The sequence below is a fragment of the Schistocerca gregaria genome, chromosome 6, assembly GCF_023897955.1.
Source record: "Schistocerca gregaria isolate iqSchGreg1 chromosome 6, iqSchGreg1.2, whole genome shotgun sequence".
NCBI classification, from domain to species: Eukaryota; Metazoa; Arthropoda; class Insecta; order Orthoptera; family Acrididae; genus Schistocerca; species Schistocerca gregaria.
In genome coordinates, this window is record NC_064925.1 from 172,281,804 (window position 1) to 172,304,493 (window position 22,690).

The 22,690-nt window shown below is 42.6% G+C and overlaps 1 protein-coding gene across 1 annotated transcript in view; it reads left to right on the top strand.

The window, feature by feature from the left end:
* LOC126278403 (protein Spindly-like) overlaps positions 1 to 12,440 on the top strand; it is a 119,248-nt gene extending 106,808 nt beyond the window's left edge. The window contains exon 9 of the mRNA XM_049978505.1: positions 9,924 to 12,440. Within this exon, the coding sequence (XP_049834462.1) occupies positions 9,924 to 10,090 (167 nt within the window). The 3' untranslated portion in view covers positions 10,091 to 12,440. The remainder of the gene's footprint in view (positions 1 to 9,923) is intronic.
* Positions 12,441 to 22,690: the final 10,250 nt, after the last annotated feature.

Here is a 22,690-nt window from a genome sequence, read left to right on the forward strand (position 1 = left end):
TTACGTGATCTACCCACCTTGTCTTCAGCATTCTTCTGTAGCACCACATTTCGAAAGCTTCTATTCTCTTCTTGTCCAAACTAGTTATCGTCCATGTTTCACTTCCATACATGGCTACACTCCATACAAATACTTTCAGAAACGTCTTCCTGACACGTAAATCTATAGTCGATGTTAACAAATTTCTTTTCTTCAGAAACGCTTTCCTTGCCGTTGTCAGTCTACATTTTATATCCTCTCTACTTCGATCAACATCAGTTATTTTACTCCCTAAATAGCAAAACTCCTTTACTACTTTAAGTGTCTCATTTCCTAATCTAATACCCTCAGCATCACCCGATTTAATGCGACTACATTCCATTATTCTCGTTTTGCTTTTGTTGCTGTTCATCTTATATCCTCCTTTCAAGACACTGTCCATTCCGTTCAACTGCTCTTCCAAGCCCTTTGCTGTCTCTGACAGAATTACAATGTCATTGGCGAACCTCAAAGTTTTTACTTCTTCTCCATGAATTTTAATACCTACTCCGAATTGTTCTTTCGTTTCCTTTACTGCTTGCTCGATATACAGATTGAATAACAGCCTGTCTCACTCCTTTCCCAACCACTGCTTCCCTTTGATGCCCCTCGACTCTTATAACTGCCGTCTGGTTTCTGTACAAATTGTAAATAGCCTTCCGCTCCCTGTGTTTTACTCCTGCCACCTTCAGAATTTGAAAGAGAGTATTCCACTTAACATTGTTAAAAGCTTTCTCTAAGTCTACAAATGCTAGAAACGTAGATTTGCCTTTTCTTAATCTTTCTTCTAAGATAAGTCGTAAGGTTAGTATTGTCTCACGTGTTCCAACATTTCTACGGAGTCCAAACTGATCTTCCCCGAGGTCCGCTTCTACCAGTTTTTCCATTCGTCTGTAAAGAATTCGTGTTAGTATTTTGCAGCTGTGACTTATCAAACTGATACTTTGGTAATTTTCACATCTGTCAACACCCGCTCACTTTTTTTTTTTTCCTTCTTTCTTCTTCTTCTTCTTCTTCTTTTTCTTGGGATTGGAATTACTTCTTGAAGTCTGAGGGTATTTTGCCTGTCTCATACATCTTGCTCACCAGCTGGTAGAGTTTTGTCAGGACTGGCTCTCCCAAGGCAGTCAGTAGTTCTAATGGAATGTTGTCTACTCCGGGGGCCTTGTTTCGACTCAGGTCTTTCAGTGCTCTGTCTAACTCTTCACGCAGTATCATATCTCCCATTTCATCTTCATCTACATCCTCTTCCATTTCCATAATATTGTCCTCAAGTACATCGCCCTTGTATAAACCCTCTATATACTCCTTCCACCTTTCTGCCTTCCCTTCTTTGCTTAGAACTGGGTTGCCATCTGAGCTCTTGACATTCATGCAAGTGGTTCTCCTTTCTCCAAATTTTCAAATATGTTATCATTATTAATTGAAAAATAAGGAATTGGATGATATACAAAAGAAAATAGGCTGTTAATTTAGACATTCAGTTAACGATTTAAAAAAAAAGTGACATGTGTATATTTAATCTTCACTTTAATGTTGTTGAAAATATGTGAATGCAGGAAAAATTAAATTCAGGGAGTATATACATTGGTTTTGACAGTATATGAAATGGATAGATTGCTGCTCACCATGTAGCAGAGATGTTTATCACAGCCAGGTACAGCAAAAAGACTACTAAACACATAAGCTTGCAGGCAGATCATCTCCTACTGAAATAGACAACATACACACATACATTCTCGCAAACGCAGCTCTTATACATATGACTAATGTGTCTTGGCTGTCGAGGCCAGACTATGAGCAACTGCACGTGATGGGACAAACAACCTGGGTGGTGGGAGTGAGGTGGAGGCTGGGGTGGGAAGAGGGAGGCAGAGCAGGGTACGGCTGAGGTATAGTAAGGAGCTGCTTGAGGAACCAAATGGGGACAAGATGGAGAGAGGGTAGGGCAGCTGGGTAAAGTCAAGAGGTTAGACAGAGGGCAGCGTTAGGGTGGAAAAGCAGAAAAGTAGAGAGACTGAGGGTGCTTGTGGAATGGAAAGCTGTGGATTGGGGACAAGGATGGGATAAGCGGGTGGAGTACATTGTAAAGAAGACTGAGGCAAGCAGGTTTACGGGAACATGGGATAAATTGCAGTGAGAGTTCCCACCTGCTCAATTCAGAAAGCTGATTTTATAGAAGTATCCAGATGGCACAGCCTGTGAATCAGTGATTAAAATGAAGAACATCATGATGGACAGCATGCTCAGCAACTGCGTGATCGAACTGTTTCTTGGCCACAGTTTGTCCATTCATGTTGTTGTCATGCCCATGTGAAACAAAACACAGTGGTTGCAATCTAGCTTATAGATCACATGACTGGTTTCACAGGTAGCCATCCCTTTCATGGCATAGGTGATACTTGTGACCAGTCTGGAAAAGGTGGTGGTGGTGGTGGTGGTGGTGGTGGTGGTGGTGGTGGTGGTGGTGGTGGTGGTGGTGGTGGTGGCGGTGGTGTGCATGGGACAGGTCTTGCATCTAGGACTATTACAGGAGTATGAGCCATGGAGCAAGAGGTGGTGGTGGTGTGCATGGGACAGGTCTTGCATCTAGGACTATTACAGGAGTATGAGCCATGGAGCAAGGGGTTGGGAGCAGGGGTTTTATAGGGAGGAGGAGGATATTGCACAAGTTGGTGGGTGGCAGAATACCACTGTGGGAGGTGTGGGGAGGATAGTGGGTAGGACATTCCTCATTTCAGGGCACAACAAGACGTAGTCAAAATACTGGTAGAGAATGTGATTCAGTTCCTGCAGTCCTGGGTAGTACCGAGTCTCAAGGGGTACACACTTCTGAGGCAGACAGTGGGACTTCAGGAGGTGGTGAGTGTCTGTAGAGATAAGACATGGGAGATCTGTTTCTGTCCAAGTTTGGGAGACTAATTACGGTCTGTGAAGGCCTCAGTGAGACTCTGGGCATAATTTGAGAGGGACCTCTTGTCACTATGGAGAGCAGTAACTCCTGATGGATAGGGTGTATGGAAGGGACTTCTTGTTGTGGAATGGGTGGCAGCTATCGAAGTGGAGATATTGCTGGTGGTTGGTAGGTGTGATGTGGATGAAGGTACTGATGCTTACTACCTGAGCCCCCATCTTACTGTTACTCGCTCCTGTGAACGGGAACGCGTTATGCAGATCTTGGTGCCTCTCGTGTCCATCTAGAAAAGATAATCTGAAGATGCCTAAATAAAGCGAAACGCGTCGTTGAAAAATAAAAAACTAACATTGCAACCAAGACTGTTTTTAACCAATACTGATGTAGTCACCTTTGAGGTGGAAGTCAACATAAAGGAAGAACCAGGTGAAGCGAATGGGGGAGAAGGTGTTGAGGTCCTGGCGGAATGTGTATAGGATGTCCTCACTCTGTCCAGATTTCAAAGATGTCATCAATGAATCTGAACAAGATGAGGGGCTTTTTACACCATTAAGGGAATACTTCCTTCAGTGTGCTACATAAATTTCAGCTTGATATGTCTAAGTGTACCTGAGAAAAAGGAATGTTAACCATCAGAGGGATAGTGTCTGATAAATGATGAAAAGGTTTTGTCATGTGACATAATTACTGAGTAAGAATTTCCAATATTTTTTCCTGTGGTTCTAGTGTGATACCTTGCTTCTTGCCAAATTTCATGATTTTCGGTCAGCAGGAAGTTTCCTGTAGGTTGTGATGAGTGAATTTTTCAGTATCAAAATATGACATTAATGGTTGATTCTTTTGTGTGCATTGTTTCAGAAGCATATATTTACTGCACTGCCAGGGATCTGTAGCCACTACGTAGCTCCATTCTATTAATGATAGACTCATTCAACTTTGTGAAGCAATGAGCCAGACGTTAACATAGAACATCTAAGACAAAAACAAACACAAAGCAAAGAGTAAATGATTATGTGCACACTAGAGTCTTTGCCGCTGCCACTGTACTGTGCACACACAACTATTCATCTGCGTGCTCCCACACAGCCCCCTCCCTAAAGAGCGGAGCTTCAGGAATTTGCAGAAACTTGTACTGAACCCTTCGCCTGGCTCTTTTTCAAATTTCTGGCTGTACTTCCTCGATCATCGTATCCTCTCGTAGCTTCATCCGGCTCGCTGTCCTACCATCTGTTGCACCCTGCAGGGGCCCCTCGTCTTGCTGCAGGCCCGCTTCCTCTTCTTATCTTACATTTTCTAGCAGTAAGTGGGCCAGCTTCACCCGGTCGATTGATACAATAATACTCTTATCGCAAACTGGGATAGTCATGGCCTGGTCCGTACGGTTTAGTACTTCATAAGGTCCCGTATATGGCAGCTGCAATGGAGTTCTGACTGCGTCGGTTTCCAACATTACATGTAAGCCTTTGCTCAATTGTCTATGTACAAATGATTCCCTAACGCCATGCCGTGTCACTGGTTGTGGCATAAGCTCGGCAAGTTGAGCCCTTACTCTTGTTAACAAGTACAGTAGGTCCATCTTGCCTGTACTTTTCTTAGGCGTAAGGTTTCCGCGTATACTAATTGTGCTGTAGATGCTCAAGGATCGGGTTTGAAAACAGTGCGTAAGCCTAGTAACACTAGTGGCAATGCTGCTGATCAATTCTCGCCATGGCACATTAACGCGGTCTTAAGCGTTTGGTTGCACCGCTCTACCATGCCGTTGCTTTCCGCGTGATAACTTGTGGTACGGTGACAGCGGAATCCGCACATGTTTGCCATCTTCATGAATAAGGATGATTCGAACTGACGTCCTTGGTCAGTCGTGACATGTACCAGACATCTGAACCGTGCTATCCACGTCATCAAGAACGCCCAGCTGACGGTCTCTCCTGATATGTCTGAAATGGGGATTGCTTCTGCCCATCTCGTAAATCTGTCAGTTGTTGTCAATAGATATCGATAGCCTTCGGACATTGGCAATGGATCAACAATATCGAGATGCACATGTTTGAAACGACCAGTTGGCCCCTGAACTGTATCCACTGGCTTCTTCAACATGGCATCCCACTTTACATCGCTGACAATCCAGACACATCTGTGCCCACTTCCGACAGTCTCTCTTAATTCCTGGCCACACGAAATGCCTCGTCATGAATTTTACACTTGCTCTGGGTCCCGAATGAGTCAAACCATGTAACCCTTTGAATACTTCCCAGTGCTAACTCTCCGGCACAAAAGGTCTAGGCCATCCCTGTGGGGTATTGCACCATAACTGTATTGTCTCACCTTCCGGACACAGTTTTCTTAACTTAAACCCGGTGGGCATGCTCTGCTGAGAAACTTGCAGTTGTGCATCATCTTTCTGCTCTCTCGCCGTTGTAGCATAGTTCTCTGCATACTTTATTGCCGCAACTCGTGAGAAGTAATCTGCCACCATATTCTTTGCCCCATTAATATGTCATAAATCAGTAGTAAACTGTCACCTAAACAATTCAACTGAAATATATAAGCCAAAGTATCCGTACGCTTGCAGAATGAAAAAGTGAGAGGTTTGTGATCTGTAAACAATGTAAATGGTCTGACTTCCACGTAAGGCCGGAAATACCTTATGGCTTCGTAAGCAGCCAGCAGCTCTCTATCGTACGCACTCCAATTCTGCTGTGGGTCTGTGAGTTTCTTGGAGAAGAATCTTAAGGCTGGCAGTGACCAGCAGTCCACTGATGCAACGCTGCCCCAATTGCCACCTGACTTGTGTCAACAATAATAGCTAGCTTCGCATCTTTCTCTGGGTGAACTAGTAAAACCGCCTGCTTTAGGCTTTCCTTGATCCGCTCAAATGTGCGCTGCATGCTTGATGTCCATTGTAGCTTCTGATTTTCCCGTGTTCATGCCCACCAAAGCCTCCATGAGAGGCGCTTTTAAAGCCACAGATCCTGGCAGATGTGTGCGGTAAAAATTTAAAACACCTAGGAACCTCCACAACTGTTGCAAATCTAACAGATGAGGCATCTGCTGTATAACTTTGAACTTCTCCTCCAAAGGACGGATGCCAGCTGCTGAGACTGTGAGACCCAGGTAAATCACCCGATCTTTACGCAAACTGCTTTTGGTGTCACTCACCACTACACCATAAGTACGTAACCTCTTGAAAACTGTCCGGAGCTGCTCTTCGTGGAGGGCTGCTGTCGCTGAGAACACCAGTATATCGTCTAAATAGACAAAAGCGAAATCTAGCCCTCGCAGCACCTCATCGATGAAACGTTGCCATATCTGTGCAGCGTTTTTTTAACCAAATGGCATGCGTAAAAACTCGAGAAGACGGAAAGGTGTAGTGACTGCTGTCTGCGATATGTCACTGTCAGCCACCGGTATTTGGTGGTATGCTTTTTTACAGTCGACTACACTGAAACACTCAGCTCCAGCCAATTTATTTGTAAAGTCGTGAATGTTGGGAACCGGGTACCGATCAGGTATCGTACGGGCATTCAACAACCTATAATCCCCACAAGGTCTCCAACTTCCGTCTTTCTTCCGCACTAAATATAAAGGCAAGTCCCATGCACTATCAGATCTTTGTATCACTCAGATTTCCAACATCTCTTCGAACTCAGCTTTTGTGTCTGCAAATCTGTCTGGGGCCACCCTTCTCAGTCTGAGGGAGACCGAAGGCCCGGGCACGGTGTTTATGTGGTGAACTGTATGGTGGGCCACCATGACTATCAGCTGCGCTGACGGTTCTCTAAGTCGGCATACTTTTGTCACTCCAACCGAACCTTGTACCTTCTCTGTGATTATTCCTACATGACCCTGCACCACCTCTTTGCCCCTTCTAAGCTGCGATAACCACAAAAATACTGAATGCATATAGAAAATCTGCTCCTAATATGCACTCTGCCACATCTGCAATGACAGAAGTCCTATAACAAGTAATACTAGGTTCTAAATTCACTTCTCTGACACAACTGCCATATGTCATTATGGGCTGTTTATTGCAGCCTTGAGGAAAAACGATGTTCTGTCACTGAGGGAAGTACATTTCCCCTTTGGCCAAGTGCTGACATAAGACCCTGTGTCTATCAAATATCAACACGAAGCCGTCACATCCCAAACATACAGTAGCCGAGATACCGTTAATAAAGAAACATCTCTACTTACAGTCTCCGTGTTATTTACACGGCGAGTGTGACTACACGGTAGAATGCACTTTGAGGGCTCGCTCCCTGAATCGTCGCTGATACCAACACAACTGCTCTTTCCTGGCATCTCCACTGTCCTTATGTGTCAGCAGGACCTCCGAATCGGTAGCTCTCAACACCTCCATCTGCCTCTGCAGCCCATCTAGCTGCTCCTTGAATTTTTGAAGTTGTGTACCAGTAACAGCGCGCTTCTGCTTATTAATCACCGCCGCTTCATATTCTTCCGTCGTCGCCTCCACCTTTGCTATACTGAGAGAATTGGTTTGTTCAACCGTCGCATGTACCCTGTCGGTGAGTTGGAGTAGTGCTTTGTATATCGTATCCGTTATTCACTGCCACAGCTGCTCTTAGTGCAGACGGAAGCTGTGCTGCCCAAACGGAATGAAATGTAGTGTTCAAAAATTCATTTTCAGTCACGATTCCACACAAATGCCTCCAATATTTGGAGGGAATTCTGTCACTTCTACGTTCACCTCACAACACCTGGCAGATTCTTTGATCTAGCAGTTTAGTAAGCCAGCTTATTAAAAAGCCCTTCAGTGTTGTATGTTGCTGTGTTTCCGGCAGCCGTCTAATTATCTCTTCAACCAATATCGCTGCCCTGGCATTCCGACTGTTTGCTGCAATCATGAACTTTTTCCGGTCGCCAGTTACCCGATTATGCATGAATGCCAGTTCTAACATGGAGAACCAAAGGTCCGCTTTGTTGGCCAGGAACGGTGGTGGGCGTACTTTCATGCATTGTCTCAGCGAATCTTCCTCTCTTATGTGTGTTCCGGCCGCAGATTTTGTCCTGGTAATATCACTGTCCCACTCCGCTGAATCCATTCCGTGGTGTCAAACGTCGTTCCATACTTCCCTAACCTGACCACGCAGTGTACCCTGCCGGTGTACTGATCGTGCTGTAGAGCTTCTGCCGTTTGGTGTATGTTGTAGTATACCTTCATTGCCCTTCTCCTCTGCCTCTTGCTGTACCTGTTCCTTTGACTTTGGGCCACCACTTTGTAGTCACTACGTAGCTCCATTCTATGAATGATAGACTCGTTCGTGTTCCTAATGTTCAACTTTATTGTGAAGCAATGAACCAGTCATTAGCATAGAACATCTAAGACTAAAACACAAAGAAAAGAGTAAATGATTATGTGCACACTAGAGTCTGTGCTGCTGCCCCTGTACTGTGCACACACAACTATTCGTCTGCATGCTCCCACAGGCTTATAGACTTTAGTATGCGACATAAATTTCAACCTGGTAACTCTATACATTTTTGAGAAAAACGATTTTGAACAGTTGGATAGCAGGACAGCAGAGCAATACTGTAAGGGTTCTCTTTTACGTATTATGGTACAGAACTTTAAACAAGTTGGCAAGTGTGAGACTACTAATCCAAAGGTACAAAGCTCAATTCTCAGTTAGTCTTACGATCATTTTCTCTCACTTGTTGCTTGAGTCATGTCAAGTAAGAATTTTTAAAGGATGAAAACCCCCAAGTGGCACTACGATATGGAGTCCACGGTAATCTATAGGTCCTCTTATAACTAGATGATCATTTCAGAGACAGGAAGAATCAAGGGCATGTCTAAGGTTGTAATGGGTGCTGGCAAACTGCATGATCAAAATATATGTAGTAAATTTAGTGCCTAGTAATGATGTTAGCACTTTCACATGTACTATGATGTGAGTGGAAGCTACATGGGAATTCTCCTCCTCAGTTTTGCATGTCACATTTAATTGCCCGTATTTTGACTGTAGTTTTATTATATGGATTAGGATTATTGCAAAAGTGTGTCACTGGTGCTTTTAAATACTTTTAACACCTTTTATATACGAAAACCATCATTTGTTAATGGAAACTAAATGTGTGCGGGGCTTACCAACTTCCCGTTCATGTAATCATGTGGGAGTTTGAATAATATATATAGAAAATGAGAAGTATAGTAATACTACTCTGTGAGTGAATATGAATTTTTTTTAAGCTAATTTGTACTGCCCCCATTTACTTTCTTAACATTAATTTACCTGTAACTGAACGTTCTACTGTTTCAGTTTTATCACTTAATAATTGTTTTGCTGCAAATGCACCTTTCTGTAAACCCATCTAATCGACTCCTCTACCCCTCCCCTCCCTCTACCCCTCCCCTCCCTCTACCCCTCCCCTCCCTCTACCCCTCCCCTCCCTCTACCCCTCCCCCTCCCTCTGCCCCTCCCCCTCCCTCTGCCCCTCCCCCTCCCTCTGCCCCTCCCCCTCCCTCTGCCCCTCCCCCTCCCTCTGCCCCTCCCCCTCCCTCTGCCCCTCCCCCTCCCTCTGCCCCTCCCCCTCCCTCTGCCCCTCCCCCTCCCTCTGCCCCTCCCCCTCCCTCTGCCCCTCCCCCTCCCTCTGCCCCTCCCCCTCCCTCTGCCCCTCCCCCTCCCTCTGCCCCTCCCCCTCCCTCTGCCCCTCTCCCTCCCTCTGCCCCTCCCCCTCCCTCTGCCCCTCCCCCTCCCTCTGCCCCTCCCCCTCCCTCTGCCCCTCCCCCTCCCTCTGCCCCTCCCCCTCCCTCTACTCCTCCCCCTGCCCCTCCCCTCATACCCCAAATAATAATAATAATCATCATCATCAGGTATTTCTAGATGACAAGTAAATTTTATTTGTTAGAAGTTCAACATTTTTATTTGAAAGTGGTTATTTCCTGATTTTCCTTAATAAAAACTATGCATAAGTAGATACCCAATGAAAGAAGTGAACACATTCACTATGGATTTTTGTTCTTTTGTAGGTGACCATAAAGAGGAGGATCTGATTCCAGTTGTTGAAAGTTCACTTCCACAGGAAATTCAAAACAAAAAGAAGTGCCGATTTGCTCCAGAAACAATTGAACCCTCTTCGAAAAAACTTGTTGCCAAAAAAGAAACTAACAAAATACCTTACTTGACTTCTAGCTAGTGTGTGTGTGTGTGTGTGTGTGTGTGTGTGTGTGTGAGAGAGAGAGAGAGAGAGAGAGAGAGAGAGAGAGAGAGAGAGAGCGACCTTCAAGTATTTCTAGAATTTATACATAATGTTTATTCCATGATATTGTATTAAACTAGTGGAAATGAGAACATTACATAAAGTTTTTGAATAGTTCTCCTTGGTTGCCATTATCATGGAAGCCTGGTTCATTATAAGACACTTTCTCTGGCTTTTCATTTAATTTCTACTTCTGAGAATGCTTCTTGTATGCGAAATAAGTGGAGTCGTTCTTTGACTTTATATCCATGACAAAAGCCAGGTCCCTGCCTTTTAGCTTGTGAACTAAAATCATGTGTTGTGTGGTTAATTAATGTACTGAGTTTAGACTGGAATGCCTATAATTCAGTGCATGTGGTACGGACGGTCAGTATTGGGACGGTGTTTTGATCACATTTTCTGAAAAGTGTCTGGAGCAGCTAGTACGAAGACTCATGTGCCATGAAAATATTTCAGATCTTGTAGGTATGAACAGGTTGACCTTACGAATAGTGCCAGAAAGACATTGATTAGTGATCATTGTCGTCAGAGTGAGAGTGATTACTAAGGTTAATAAATCCATCAAGAAAGCCAATGGGAAATGTTCTTCTGGTAGAAAGAGCCGCAATGCAATTGTTAGCATCCTACTTAAACAGCGAATGGGCATTATTTAGTTCAGATATGACAGAAAATGTATGGATTCTGGGCAAAGTTAAAACTGACTGTAAATCATGTTGTGGAGTAGTATGTGCCGAGTTACAGGATTATAAGGCTGGAAAGAACCCACTGTGGTTAGTAGCAGAGATTGATGTACTTTTGGTTAGAATAAGAATGTGAAAATGTCAGCAAGCAAGAATTATTAGTCATTTTTGCATCTGTAAAATACTGATACGCAAAGTGTTCAAAAACTTCAGAACAACTCGCCTATCGACTTGATGTGTGATCGATGTTCACACTGAATAATTGTAAGAAAAAGTGTTTGTGTTCCTCTTTCATTTGGTGTATTATTTATAACTTAAGGTGAATTGTAATATGTGCTACAAAGCCTTAAAACCCTTATATTCATTTTTAAACACACTGTACTTGACATTTCAAAGTTTATTAATTATATGAATATTATTCCATATAAATTACTGATTTTTTAAATTTGCAGCCAAGCACATTGCTTATGGTTAGTGTAAAACACACACACACACACACCACACACTCACACTCACTTACACACGGGCTGATTTATCAGGGGAATTCTGCCCCTCTCCCCACCCTTTATACTTAACATTGAATTGCTGCAGAATTCTTGAGCATATTCTAACTTTATCATAAATTTCCTTGAGACAGGAATGCTTCTCTCAAATATTTCAAAAGAATTATTTGTCTGAAACTCAGCTTGCCATTTCCTTAGATGATATCCAATGAACTGTGGATAAAAGGCAATAGACAGTCCCTATTCCTATGTTTCTGGAAAATATTTGACACAGTCCCCCACTGCAGACTGTTAATGTTTGAGTACATGGAATAGGTTTGCAGACATGCAAGTGGCTCAAAGATTTCTTCAATAAAAGAACCCAGCATGTTGTTCTGGATGAGTGTTCATCAAAGGTAAAGATATTGCAAGGACTGCCACAGGAAAATCTTATAGGACCACTCTTGGTGGCTTCCAAGTTTGTTTGAGAGCCTTACACCAGACGTCTAGGGGAGATGATCACGTCATTGGCAACAACCTTTATAGAGAGAAAATGTTGGCTGACACGTCATGACAATGCTAGCCATAATTTATTATTGGTTATACCCCTGAGAGATAGCAGAGTATAGGCCCTCCGTGGGTGTGTATGCAGTGTGTGTGTTGCACATAATCCAGGCATCTGCTCCCCATAAAATGGGCTAGGCTGAGCTCTGGATTCGCTTCTAAAATAACTTACTCTACTTAGTGAGACTCACTCGGGTATAATTGTTGAAAATCACATTTTCAATGTAATAGGGTAGGTAGTACGGAGATGCAGCACACCTGGCTAGTTCAGTGAGCTTTGTCCCCGAACCAACAAATCCAATAAAAAGATGCCTAGCATTATCTGAATGTATCAGTGAACATTTTGTGTCCAGCAAAAGCTGCTCCCCATCACATCATCTAGAGACTTTGAAACATCCTGTATTCATAAATGCTGTAACTGACAGGGTGACCAACAATCTGCGACCATTTGCTGGAGATGCAGCATTGTATGGGAAAGTGTCACTGTAGGCCTATACACAATGATTTGTGGCAATTTATATTTGGTGTGATGAATGGCAGCTTGCTTTAAATGTAGAAAAATGTAAGTTAATGCAGGTGAATAGGAAAAACAGTTGTGTAATGTTTGAATATATTATTAGTGGTGTGCCGCTTGACACAGTCACGTCAATTAAATATCCAGGCACAACATTACAAAGTGGTATGAACTAGAATGAGCATGTAAGGTTGATGTTATGGAAGGTAAATGGTTGACTTCATTTTATGGAGAGGATTCAAGGAAAGTGTTGCTAATCTGCAAACGGAACAGCTTACAATAGATGTTGTTATAGATCTTATTTTGGTATAGCCTTAAAGTATGTGTCATTTAATAAGTATTGGAACATTGTGTGGAGTAAAGATCATATAAAAAATTTGTGCCAAAAAGAGATATGTATGAAAAGAGATACGTACATATATCTGTATTCTAAAGTTTCCTTAAGCTGATATCAAATTTTTCACTCTTCAACTAGCTGTCTTTCCCATCCATGATTATGGGTGGATGTGTTGTGTATACATCAGACAAATATATATAGTGTGTGTGTGTGTGTGTGTGTGTGTGTGTGTGTGTGTGTGTGTTCTATTTTTGATGAAACCTCACTGGCCGAAAGATTAATTCATGACAGTCTTTTTTGTCATGCCTATCTGCGACTCGGATATCTCCACTATATGGTGAGTAGCAAATTTTATTTTTACATTCCATCCTGGCTTTTCCATTGTTTGATTTTTTAACTCAGGTAATTGAAATATATAAAACAGGGCATAAATATTTTCTGCTGTATTGCTTACCTTCTGTTTTCTTTGTGACATGAAACAAATAATATTGCCAATAGAAAGTCTCATGAAAGGATATGCATGGATGGACAATGAAATTTCTGTGTACACTACAAAAAACAAAGTGAAACCCACCGAGAAGGTAGAAAAATTGTAACTTAAAGCTTGAATGGCTGTGCTTGGTAGTGCGTCACTTGTATCTGTATCTATACAGGGTGTCCCAGCTATCTTGTCCACCCAAAATATCTCTGGAACAATAACAGCTATTGGAAAACGACTTTCACCGGTATCAATATAGGGCTGGGGCCCATGAATGTACATATTTGGAAACATTCTCAAACGAAAGCATATGTGTTTTTTAACACAAACTTATGTTTTTTAAATGGACCTCCTATATTTTTTCTTCAGCAATCCATAGCATGACAAAGCACATACACAATGGTGTTGATTGCATCGCAATATTCCCATTACATCCCGAGATATATATTGAGACGCGAAGTTGACGCTTGAAACACCCGACATGCTCTGCTAGCTCACATCCTGAGGCTCAGGCGTGTGAACCCCATCGCGATGTGATTGACAAGTAAGTGTCCCGATGTGATTGACAAGTAAGTGTCCCTCTTGATAAGTATGGAGGTGTGATTACACATGTCAATCACATCACGATTACGGGCAGCATGGGGTTCACACTTCAGCCTCAGGACATGCGCTAGCAGCGCATGTCGGGTGTTTCAAGCGTCAACTTCGCGTCTCAATATCTCGGGATGTAATGGGAATATTGCGATGCAATCAACACCATTGTGTATGTGCTTTGTCATGCTATGGATTGCTGAAGGAAAAAATATAGGAGGTCCATTTAAAAAAAAATGTTTGTGTTAAAAAACGCATATGCTTTCGTTTTAGAATGTTTCCAAATATGTACATTCATGGGCCCCAGCCCTACATTGATACCGGTGAAAGTCGTTTTCCAATAGCTGTTATTGTTCCAGAGATATTTTGGGTGGACAAGATAGGTGGGACACCCTGTATATTGCTTGACATTGTTTGGGTCTAAGCTATATCGAATGTGGACCTTATTCTAGCAATTACCTCAGGCTATTGCTTATTTTTACATAATAGGGTCGGTGTGTTTTGCCTTGCACAAGTAGGAAACAATTTCAGAATTCTGTTCTGCAAGTTCTAAAAATTCAGTTAGCCTCGGCAAGGTGACATCAATTATATTTTGTTTACCTTTGATATACACTACATCGAACTGAATTCCTGTAAGCAAATACACCAACTTGCCTGGTCTTCTGTGTAACAATTTGCACATCAAGTGAAAAGAAAACGCTTGGAGGTCACAGTAGAATTTGGCATGTTTCCCCCACAAATAACATTTTAATTTGTTAAACGCCTACAGTACAGAGAAAGCTTCACACTCTATTATGGCATACAACTGCTTACATTCAGTAAGAGTTCTTCCTTGCAAAACTAAGTATCTTGGCTATTGTTTTCTAATGGTTTTCAGACGACAAGAGACAGTGTGGTATTGGGTTGCAAGGCACACACATGTCTCAGTTCAGTTAACTTGCATGTTGTGCATAGCCGATCCTCTTCTCTGGGTAATCAGCTACACCAATCTCCCATAAGCTGCTTCTCCAAAGACTATAGCTGGTTAAAAGAATTTATTAAAATACTTATCTATCCTTGAAATAATTTTGGTACAAGTAAAATACTTTTCAGTTCAGTCACTATATATTTTCAACTTTCACAGACAATAACTTCTGCAAGCTAATTTATTCCTTAAACATTAGACTCATTTACACATATTCAAATAACATATGTGTCTTGCTTCGTTCATAGCCAAGACTTGAAATAATTCAAAAGTCTCTAGTCTCAAACGAGTCCAATACATGAATGAACATAGAAATCTGTACTTAATTTTCCATTAGTCTTTTTACAATCAACAGACACACTAAGGAGCACAGGTTACTACATGAAGTTTCCTTGTTCATCTCAACCCCTACACAGAGACGCTGCGGACCGTACAGCAGGTACTTGTCTGTTGCAGTTCGGCAGTCTGGTCCATCTTTTTCTTGTAAACTTTTTTTACCCGCACATACAAATAGGCGATGCGCTGCAGGGTGTATTCATTTCTCCCACTCACCTCTAAAATATCGGGTGTTAAAAAATGAGCTGCTTTTATGTTTTTAGTCAATTTGACATTGATTTATCCATATCCATGGGTTACGCTTCCATAAGAAGTTTAACAGGGCATCACTCTTCAGCAGCTGGTCAGGAATAAATTTTTTAAAGAAAGCCTACATAAGCTGAATTGTATTTTGGTCTGAGGTGGGGAAAATGTGATTGCACCTATTTCTCTGGATCTGGCAAAATATGTTGGGGCGGTATTGTGTGTCCTAGAACTTTGACCTTTTCCTTCCAAATTCACAAATCCTTAAATTTACTATAACACCATATTCTGAGAATTGATATAGTACTTGTCACAAATGCTCTTCTCAGGTAGCATTGCTCTTAGTCAACCACATAAACAGTGGTTTTATTAAGCAGTTCTGGACCTAAAACTTCATCTAACACAGAAATGAAGACATGTGTTCACATTTAAGCTGAAAGGCAGAGTACAAAATTCATAGCTCCTGCCCCTGCTCCACGTTACGGAAGGCTCTCATGAATACCACAGGATTCGTTCTTTTGCCCTCTGTAATAAAAGTCGGAAACTGTGTATTCTGAGTAACTCTTCATCAGCTAAGGGAGTAGACAGGTAGGAGGTACAGTCTGCTAATGTCATTGCACTGTTTGCAAATGGTATACTCCTTTTATGGCGGTGCAACTGGTATTGACATTGGAAGTACCTTTTTCATTTTATACTCTCCTTCCTCTCTGCCAGAAGGAAATTGCAGGTAGGTACTGCAGCTCTCTATTCTACTTGATTGCTTGTAAGTAGGTGCTCCTTTGTGGTATCAGTACCTCTAGTTACTCTGTTCCACAGTTTTTCTTCCACTGCCTTTATACCCGATTCAATCATGACAGTTAAATTAGTTTTCCTTCTCCCTGACTACCTCTTTCATCATGTCTACATTGGTCTTATGCTCTTGCACTTCCTTCTGTGCTAGTGTCGTAGCCTTTAAGTTCATTGCGTCCTAGTACATTCTTTCTTCAGTTTTCTTTACGAACTTACTGCTCAGTTTTAAATGATTCAATTCTACAGAGTGTTCTTATACTTCCTCAAAAAATCTTTAAATATAGTTTGCAACTTGGTAACAGTTTCTTGCATCTCCTTCAGATTTTTGTTAATTGTTGACTGACACCCTTCGATTTTAATCCGTGTGTTGCTCATGCTTTTCAACGTACCTTCCATTTCAACACCTGATACCTTTTAACCTAGCGTATCTATTTCTGGAAACAGATCTGTAAATAACTCCACTCTTAATTCTTTTCCCATTTTAGATAACTTACATGTTAAATCATTTGGCATGTCTGTGCACAAGTTTTTTCTTAGGTCATAAAATTTTTGCATTTGTTCATTTGAAAGTTCCTCAGATTTTTGTGTCACATGATTCCTAAAACCATTAAATGTTTGTGTTTGTTGTTTTGCATCCTAAAATCAGAATTTTCATTATCCCTTGCAAATGTCTTACCAATGTCGAGTTACCGAGTCATATCTGATTACATTCGGGTCCTTTTTGCATGATGTGAAAGTTTTATAGCTACTAGAATCTGCACTATCATGCCTTTCACTAGCCTATATGAAAAAATGTTTCCCAGTGATATTTGCGAATTTATTTTATCTATCTTAAGTAAAGTCATATCATTAATCACAAAATTGCTATCCTCTATCACAGTTGAGGTTAAGTAATACTCACAACTGCCATCTGACTCACTAGCAGGTTCATGCTCACTATCATTTGTCAGGTTAGTTGCAGTGACATTTTGCACTTTAACATTACTTACTGAATTGTCAACAATGGTTTTATCTGCAGTATGCATTTCTGTTCTTGTGATTTATCAATTATAAAATTTTAAAACAACCCTCCAAAAGGTGTTGTAAGCCTTCTCCAAATCGAAGAACACAGCCACCGTCTGGCACTTACGCAAAAAGTTGTTCATAATGAAGGTTGACCAGGTAACCAGGTGGTCAACAGCAAAGCAGCGCCTACAAAAGCCACATTGGACACTGGTAAGGAGGCGTCGAGATTCAAGGACCCAAACCAATCGAGAATTTACAATGCACTCCATCACCTTGCAGACGCAGATGGTAAGGGAGATGGGGCGATAGCTGGAAGGAATGTTTGTCCTTCGCTGGTTTGGGTATGGGAACAACAATTGCTTCACGCCAGCGTGTGGGAACATGACCTTCAGTCCAGATGCGATTATAGGTGCGAAGAAGAAAGCCTTTACCTGCGGGAGAAAGGTTCTTCAGCATCTGAATGTGGATACCATCGGGCCCCGGAGCAGAGAATCGGGCCTGGGCGAGTGCGCTTTCGAGCTCGCGCACGGTGAAGGTGGCATTGTAACTTTCACGATTCGGACTGGAAAGAAGGTAGCCATGCCTCCTCTGCTTGTTTACGAGGGAGGAAGGCATGATGGTAATGGTCAGAGCTCGAAACCTCCGTGAAAAAGCGGCTGAAGGCATTTGAGACATCCTCAGGATCCACAAGGACTTCATCCGCTACAGTCAGGCCAGAAATAGGGGAGTGGACCTTGGTGCCAGAAGGCTGGCACAGGTCACCCCCAGACAACCGAAGGAGGAGTAAAACTGTTGAATGAGCTGGTGAAAGCCACCTAGCAAGCCTTTTTGCTTTCTTTGATAACACGACGACATTGTGCACGGAGTCATTTGTGATACAGTTTACCATCGTAGGATGGCGCTCGCTGAGCACAAATAGCGTCACTGCATGCTGTAGTCCACCAGGGGACTGGGACTGAACGTGGAGAAGAGGAAGTACGAGGGATGTAATATTCAGCAGAAGCGAGAATAACGTCCGTGAGGTATGCGACCTGACTATCGGAGCTGTAGAAGTTTTGATCATGAAGGTCGCCAGGGAGGTGAAAAGCCCCCAGTCAGCTTTGGAGATGTTCCAGCTAGTGGAACATGTAGAAGTAGTGTGATGCAGGAGATGGATTACGCAGGGGAAATGATCGCTCGAGTATTTGTCAGACAGAGCATACCCCTTGAACTGACGTGCAAATTGGATAGTGGATACTGAGAGGTCCAAGTGGTAGGTATGCGCTGCGTCCGAAAGGAAGGTAGGTGCACTGGTATTTAAGCAGACTAGATTGGGGTGGTTGAAAAGGTCTTCCAAGAGGGAGCCTCTCAGGCAGGATGCTGGAGAGCCCCAAAGGTCCAAGGAAAGGCAGAAGATGATGGAGTGTAAACAGTACAAACGGAAAATGTGAAAGTGGGGAGAGTAATTCGGGCGCAACAGTCTGCAGATCTGTGTGCAATGTAATGGGGTCGTAGTAGACATCATCCAGAACGAGCAACATGACCCCTCCACGAGCCGGAATACCTGCCACAGGGGGTAGGTCAAAAGAGTGTGCCAGGTCAATATGTTTGCATGGGCATAACTTTGTTTCTTGGAGATCTAAGACAAGCGGGCAGTGCATTCAAAGGAGCAATTTTAGTTCCTCTTGGTTGGACCAAATGCCGCTAATATTCCATTGAAGTAGTGCCATTATGAAGACGAAAAGAAAAAGAAGAAACAGGAAACGGCTATCTCGATGGCCGCTGAGGGCATGGCTTCGAGGGAGCACTGCTGCTGCAATCGATAGGTGGTGAGTCATGGTCCATCAACTCAACAGTTGCGTCTGCCACCTTCCTGAGCTGCTCAGGAGGGGCAGATTCCTCCACCAGTGAAAGGCCAGCTGATCGGCTACCAGCGGTGCGGCCTGCCGCAACTGTAGATGGCCGAGGACGGCAACTGCTGGGTGGCGCAAGAGAAGAAACACGCCTCGGTGGAGATGAAGAACTCTTCTTTCTATGAGCCTTCTTTGAAGATTTATGTTTTGTGGAAAGAACAGTTGATGGCTGTGTTCCTTCTTTTTTGAAGGTCCGAGCATGTGATTTAGAGGTCCCCTTCTTAGCAGTAGCAGATGATGTTGTTTGAGACTTAGGGTTGGTGGGAGGAAGCTGAGACGTTGATCGGGCAATCTTAGCACTGGCCAATCTGAGGACCGAATCGCTAAATGTTAGAGCGCATGTCTGTGTAGCTACCTCCCTAGTAGGCCGAGGAGACGCGAGAACGGTACTGTATTGACCTGCCAGAAGCACAGTGGGCTTTCTGCTATGGGCTTTTTGCAGATGACACTATGGTGTATCGAGAGGTTGCAACAATGGAAAATTGTAGTGAAATGCAGGAGGATCTGCAGCGAATTGACACATGGTTCAGGGAATGGCAATTGAATCTCAATGTAGACAAGTGTAATGTGCTGCGAATACATAGAAAGATAGGTCCTTCATCATTTAGCTACAAAATAGCAGGTCAGCAACTGGAAGCAGTTAATTCCATAAATTATCTGGGAGTAGGCATTAGGAGTGATTTAAAATGGAATGATCATATAAAGTTGATCGCCGGTAAAGCATATTCCAGACTGAGATTCATTGGAAGAATCCTAAGGAAATGCAATCTGAAAACAAACGAAGTAGGTTACAGTACACTTGTTCGCCCACTGCTTGAATACTGCTCAGCAGTGTGGGATCCGTACCATATAGGGTTGATAGAAGAGATAGAGAAGATCCAACGGAGAGCAGCGCGCCTCATTACAGGATCATTTAGTAATCGCGAAAGCGTTATGGAGATGATAGCTAAACTCCAGTGGAAGACTCTGCAGGAGAGATGCTCAGTAGCTCGGTACAGGCTTTTGTTAAAGTTTCGAGAACATACCTTCACCGTAGAGTCAAGCAGTATATTTCTCCCTCCTACGTATATCTCGCGAAGAGACCATGAGGATAAAATCAGAGAGATTAGAGCCCACACAGAAGCATACCGACAATCCTTCTTTCCACCAACAATACAAGACTGGAATAGAAGGGAGAACCGATAGAGGTACTCAGGGTACCCTCCGCCACACACCATCAGGTGGCTTGCGGAGTATGGATGTAGATGTAGATCTAGAATAACTTGCGAGCAGCCGAGGTCGACACCTTCTCTTTCACTAGAATTGCCTGTATACTCTTCTCATCTTTGTAAATGGGGAGGAAGAGGGCCACGAGGATGGAGAAAAACAAAGGAAACAGGATCCTGGAGTTTTCAAACGTCCGTCTCCGGCCGAATGCTCGATACATTACTGGGGATGGGGGACGGGGATAGGGCAGCCTGGAAATGAAGGAGAACTGCACTATCTTGGGGCCCCAGGCTCGCCACGCACGTATTCACAAAAGAGTTGTGGAATCCCCATAATAAATGATGGCTAGCATTGTCATGATGTGTCAGCCAACATTTTCTCTCTACAAAGGTTGTTTCCAATGATGTGATCATCTCCCCTAGACGTCTGGTGTAAGGCTCTGAAACACTCTTTAAAAACACCAAGAGTGGTCCTATAAGATTTTCCCGTGGCAGTCCTCGCAGTACCTTCACCTTTGATCACTCGTTATCCAGCATGAGTTTACCATACTCCCCTGGCCACCAAGCTCCCTTGATTTAAACCCATCCAAGAATCTGTGGTGCCACCTTATCTGGGAATTCTTCAGTGTAGCACCAAGAAATTAAGGTTCACTTTCTGTTTTGATCCTGTAAGAAACTCTGTCATCTGCTAGTGAAGTTAGTTACATTATCTGGTAGTATAGACACAGTCCTGCCAAACCTTGATACATAATCATTAATAAGCCTCCTAATAATAGGAGTGCTCATTGCACTTTTGACACTTGTAATTGCACATAGCTGAAAATACTTGGAAAATATGTCATAGTGAGCAACAATGTACGTCATGTCTCCACATGCTTGCAGTAATGGGCTGGTCACATCGATTGATACAGTTTGTAGTAAATTGATTGGTAGAATAGAATGCAGTTTGGTGCGAATGGTGTGGGTTTTTTTTTTTTTTTTTTTTTTTAAGGAAGTAGCAGAACAGATTGAATTTTTGAGCACAATTTAAAACACTGAAATATCCCCAGGTGTGATGTACATAGCATATTTCACTGTTCTGTTAGTCAGCTGGAAAGCAGACACAGCAGGAATCAGACTGTAGATCATGTCTGCAGAATAAAATGTTACTGAGGATTATGTAGTGTTGTATTAGCCTTTGAATGGGTCTTCGCTGTATTTGCTGCTTAACAATGTTCCACATAGGTTCAGAGTTCTGGAAAACTTTAATAGGACCTTCAGTATGTAGCACCTTTCACTAAAACTGTGAAATCTAAAGGTTTCTCGGTAAATTTTGAAACGACTTGCAAGGCTTGTATGAGACGAGACAAAGCATGTCTGTGACGTCATTGTTTTTTCCCACTACATGTATAAATTCAAAGTCATACTTCTGTAGGGCTAATGACCATTTTGCAAAAAAATCATACCATACAGACTGTGTGTTTACGCCCAACTGAACTTGACACAAACAAACAAATGCAGAGACCAACACACGATGCATCTCTGGACAGACGAAAGTCAATTGACATGTTAGGATGGTACAGTAATTTTGATGTCACAAGTGCTTGTTTGATGTTATCAAATGCCACGCGGCAACCCCAAGACCAGAACAACTGTAATTGCTTTCTTAACAGATTTAGTAATGGCTCACAGCGTAGCAACTAATTCAATAGAAATCTGCTATAGAATGAAGTTAAACCAAAAAGCTTTCAGCTGCTTTCTCATCTGAGGAATGAGAAAATGTTTAGGGCACACTAATTTTATTACTATCGAGCAACATTTGACATGGTGTTATTATGTGGCCTAAAAATTTAATCTACTCATGGCTGAACTTCGACTTTTGCAGCTTGGCAGTAATACCAGACTACAAGAATTTCCTTAGCCCTCTTTTGATAAGGTCAGTATGCTCTTCCCATGCCTGTGTCACAGTTAAGAGGTCATCCACAGACACTTTTACTTTAGCCAGTGACTCAGACCTGAATAAAGAGTCTAGTGTCAGGGAAAAAAAGAAAAGGAAAAAACACACTTGAACTGATGTTCAGACTGAAAGTTAATGCTTTCGATACATACATATGAGTGTCATATACAAATACAGTGAATTTTCATGATTTACATGCCAGTTGGATTTGCCAGTAGAAATAATGTAAGTAGATACTTGTAAGAAACTCAACTCCATGGAACTTTACCTGTTCTATGTTTTCAGAGCAATAATTTGATCATGTCATTTTGTGTGCATGATTCCCATGACACACTATCTTGTGGGGTGGTTTACTTCATCTGGTATTCATTTGTTCTACTTTGATTGTTGCTTTTACTGCTTGCAAGTGATGGATGGCCTGATGTGCTAACAGTTTTTGTCTTAACTTGGTTCACTGTACATTTCTTGTAGTTGGCCTCTATCTGTCAATGATCTAAACGCTCAAGATGTCACCCTCAAAC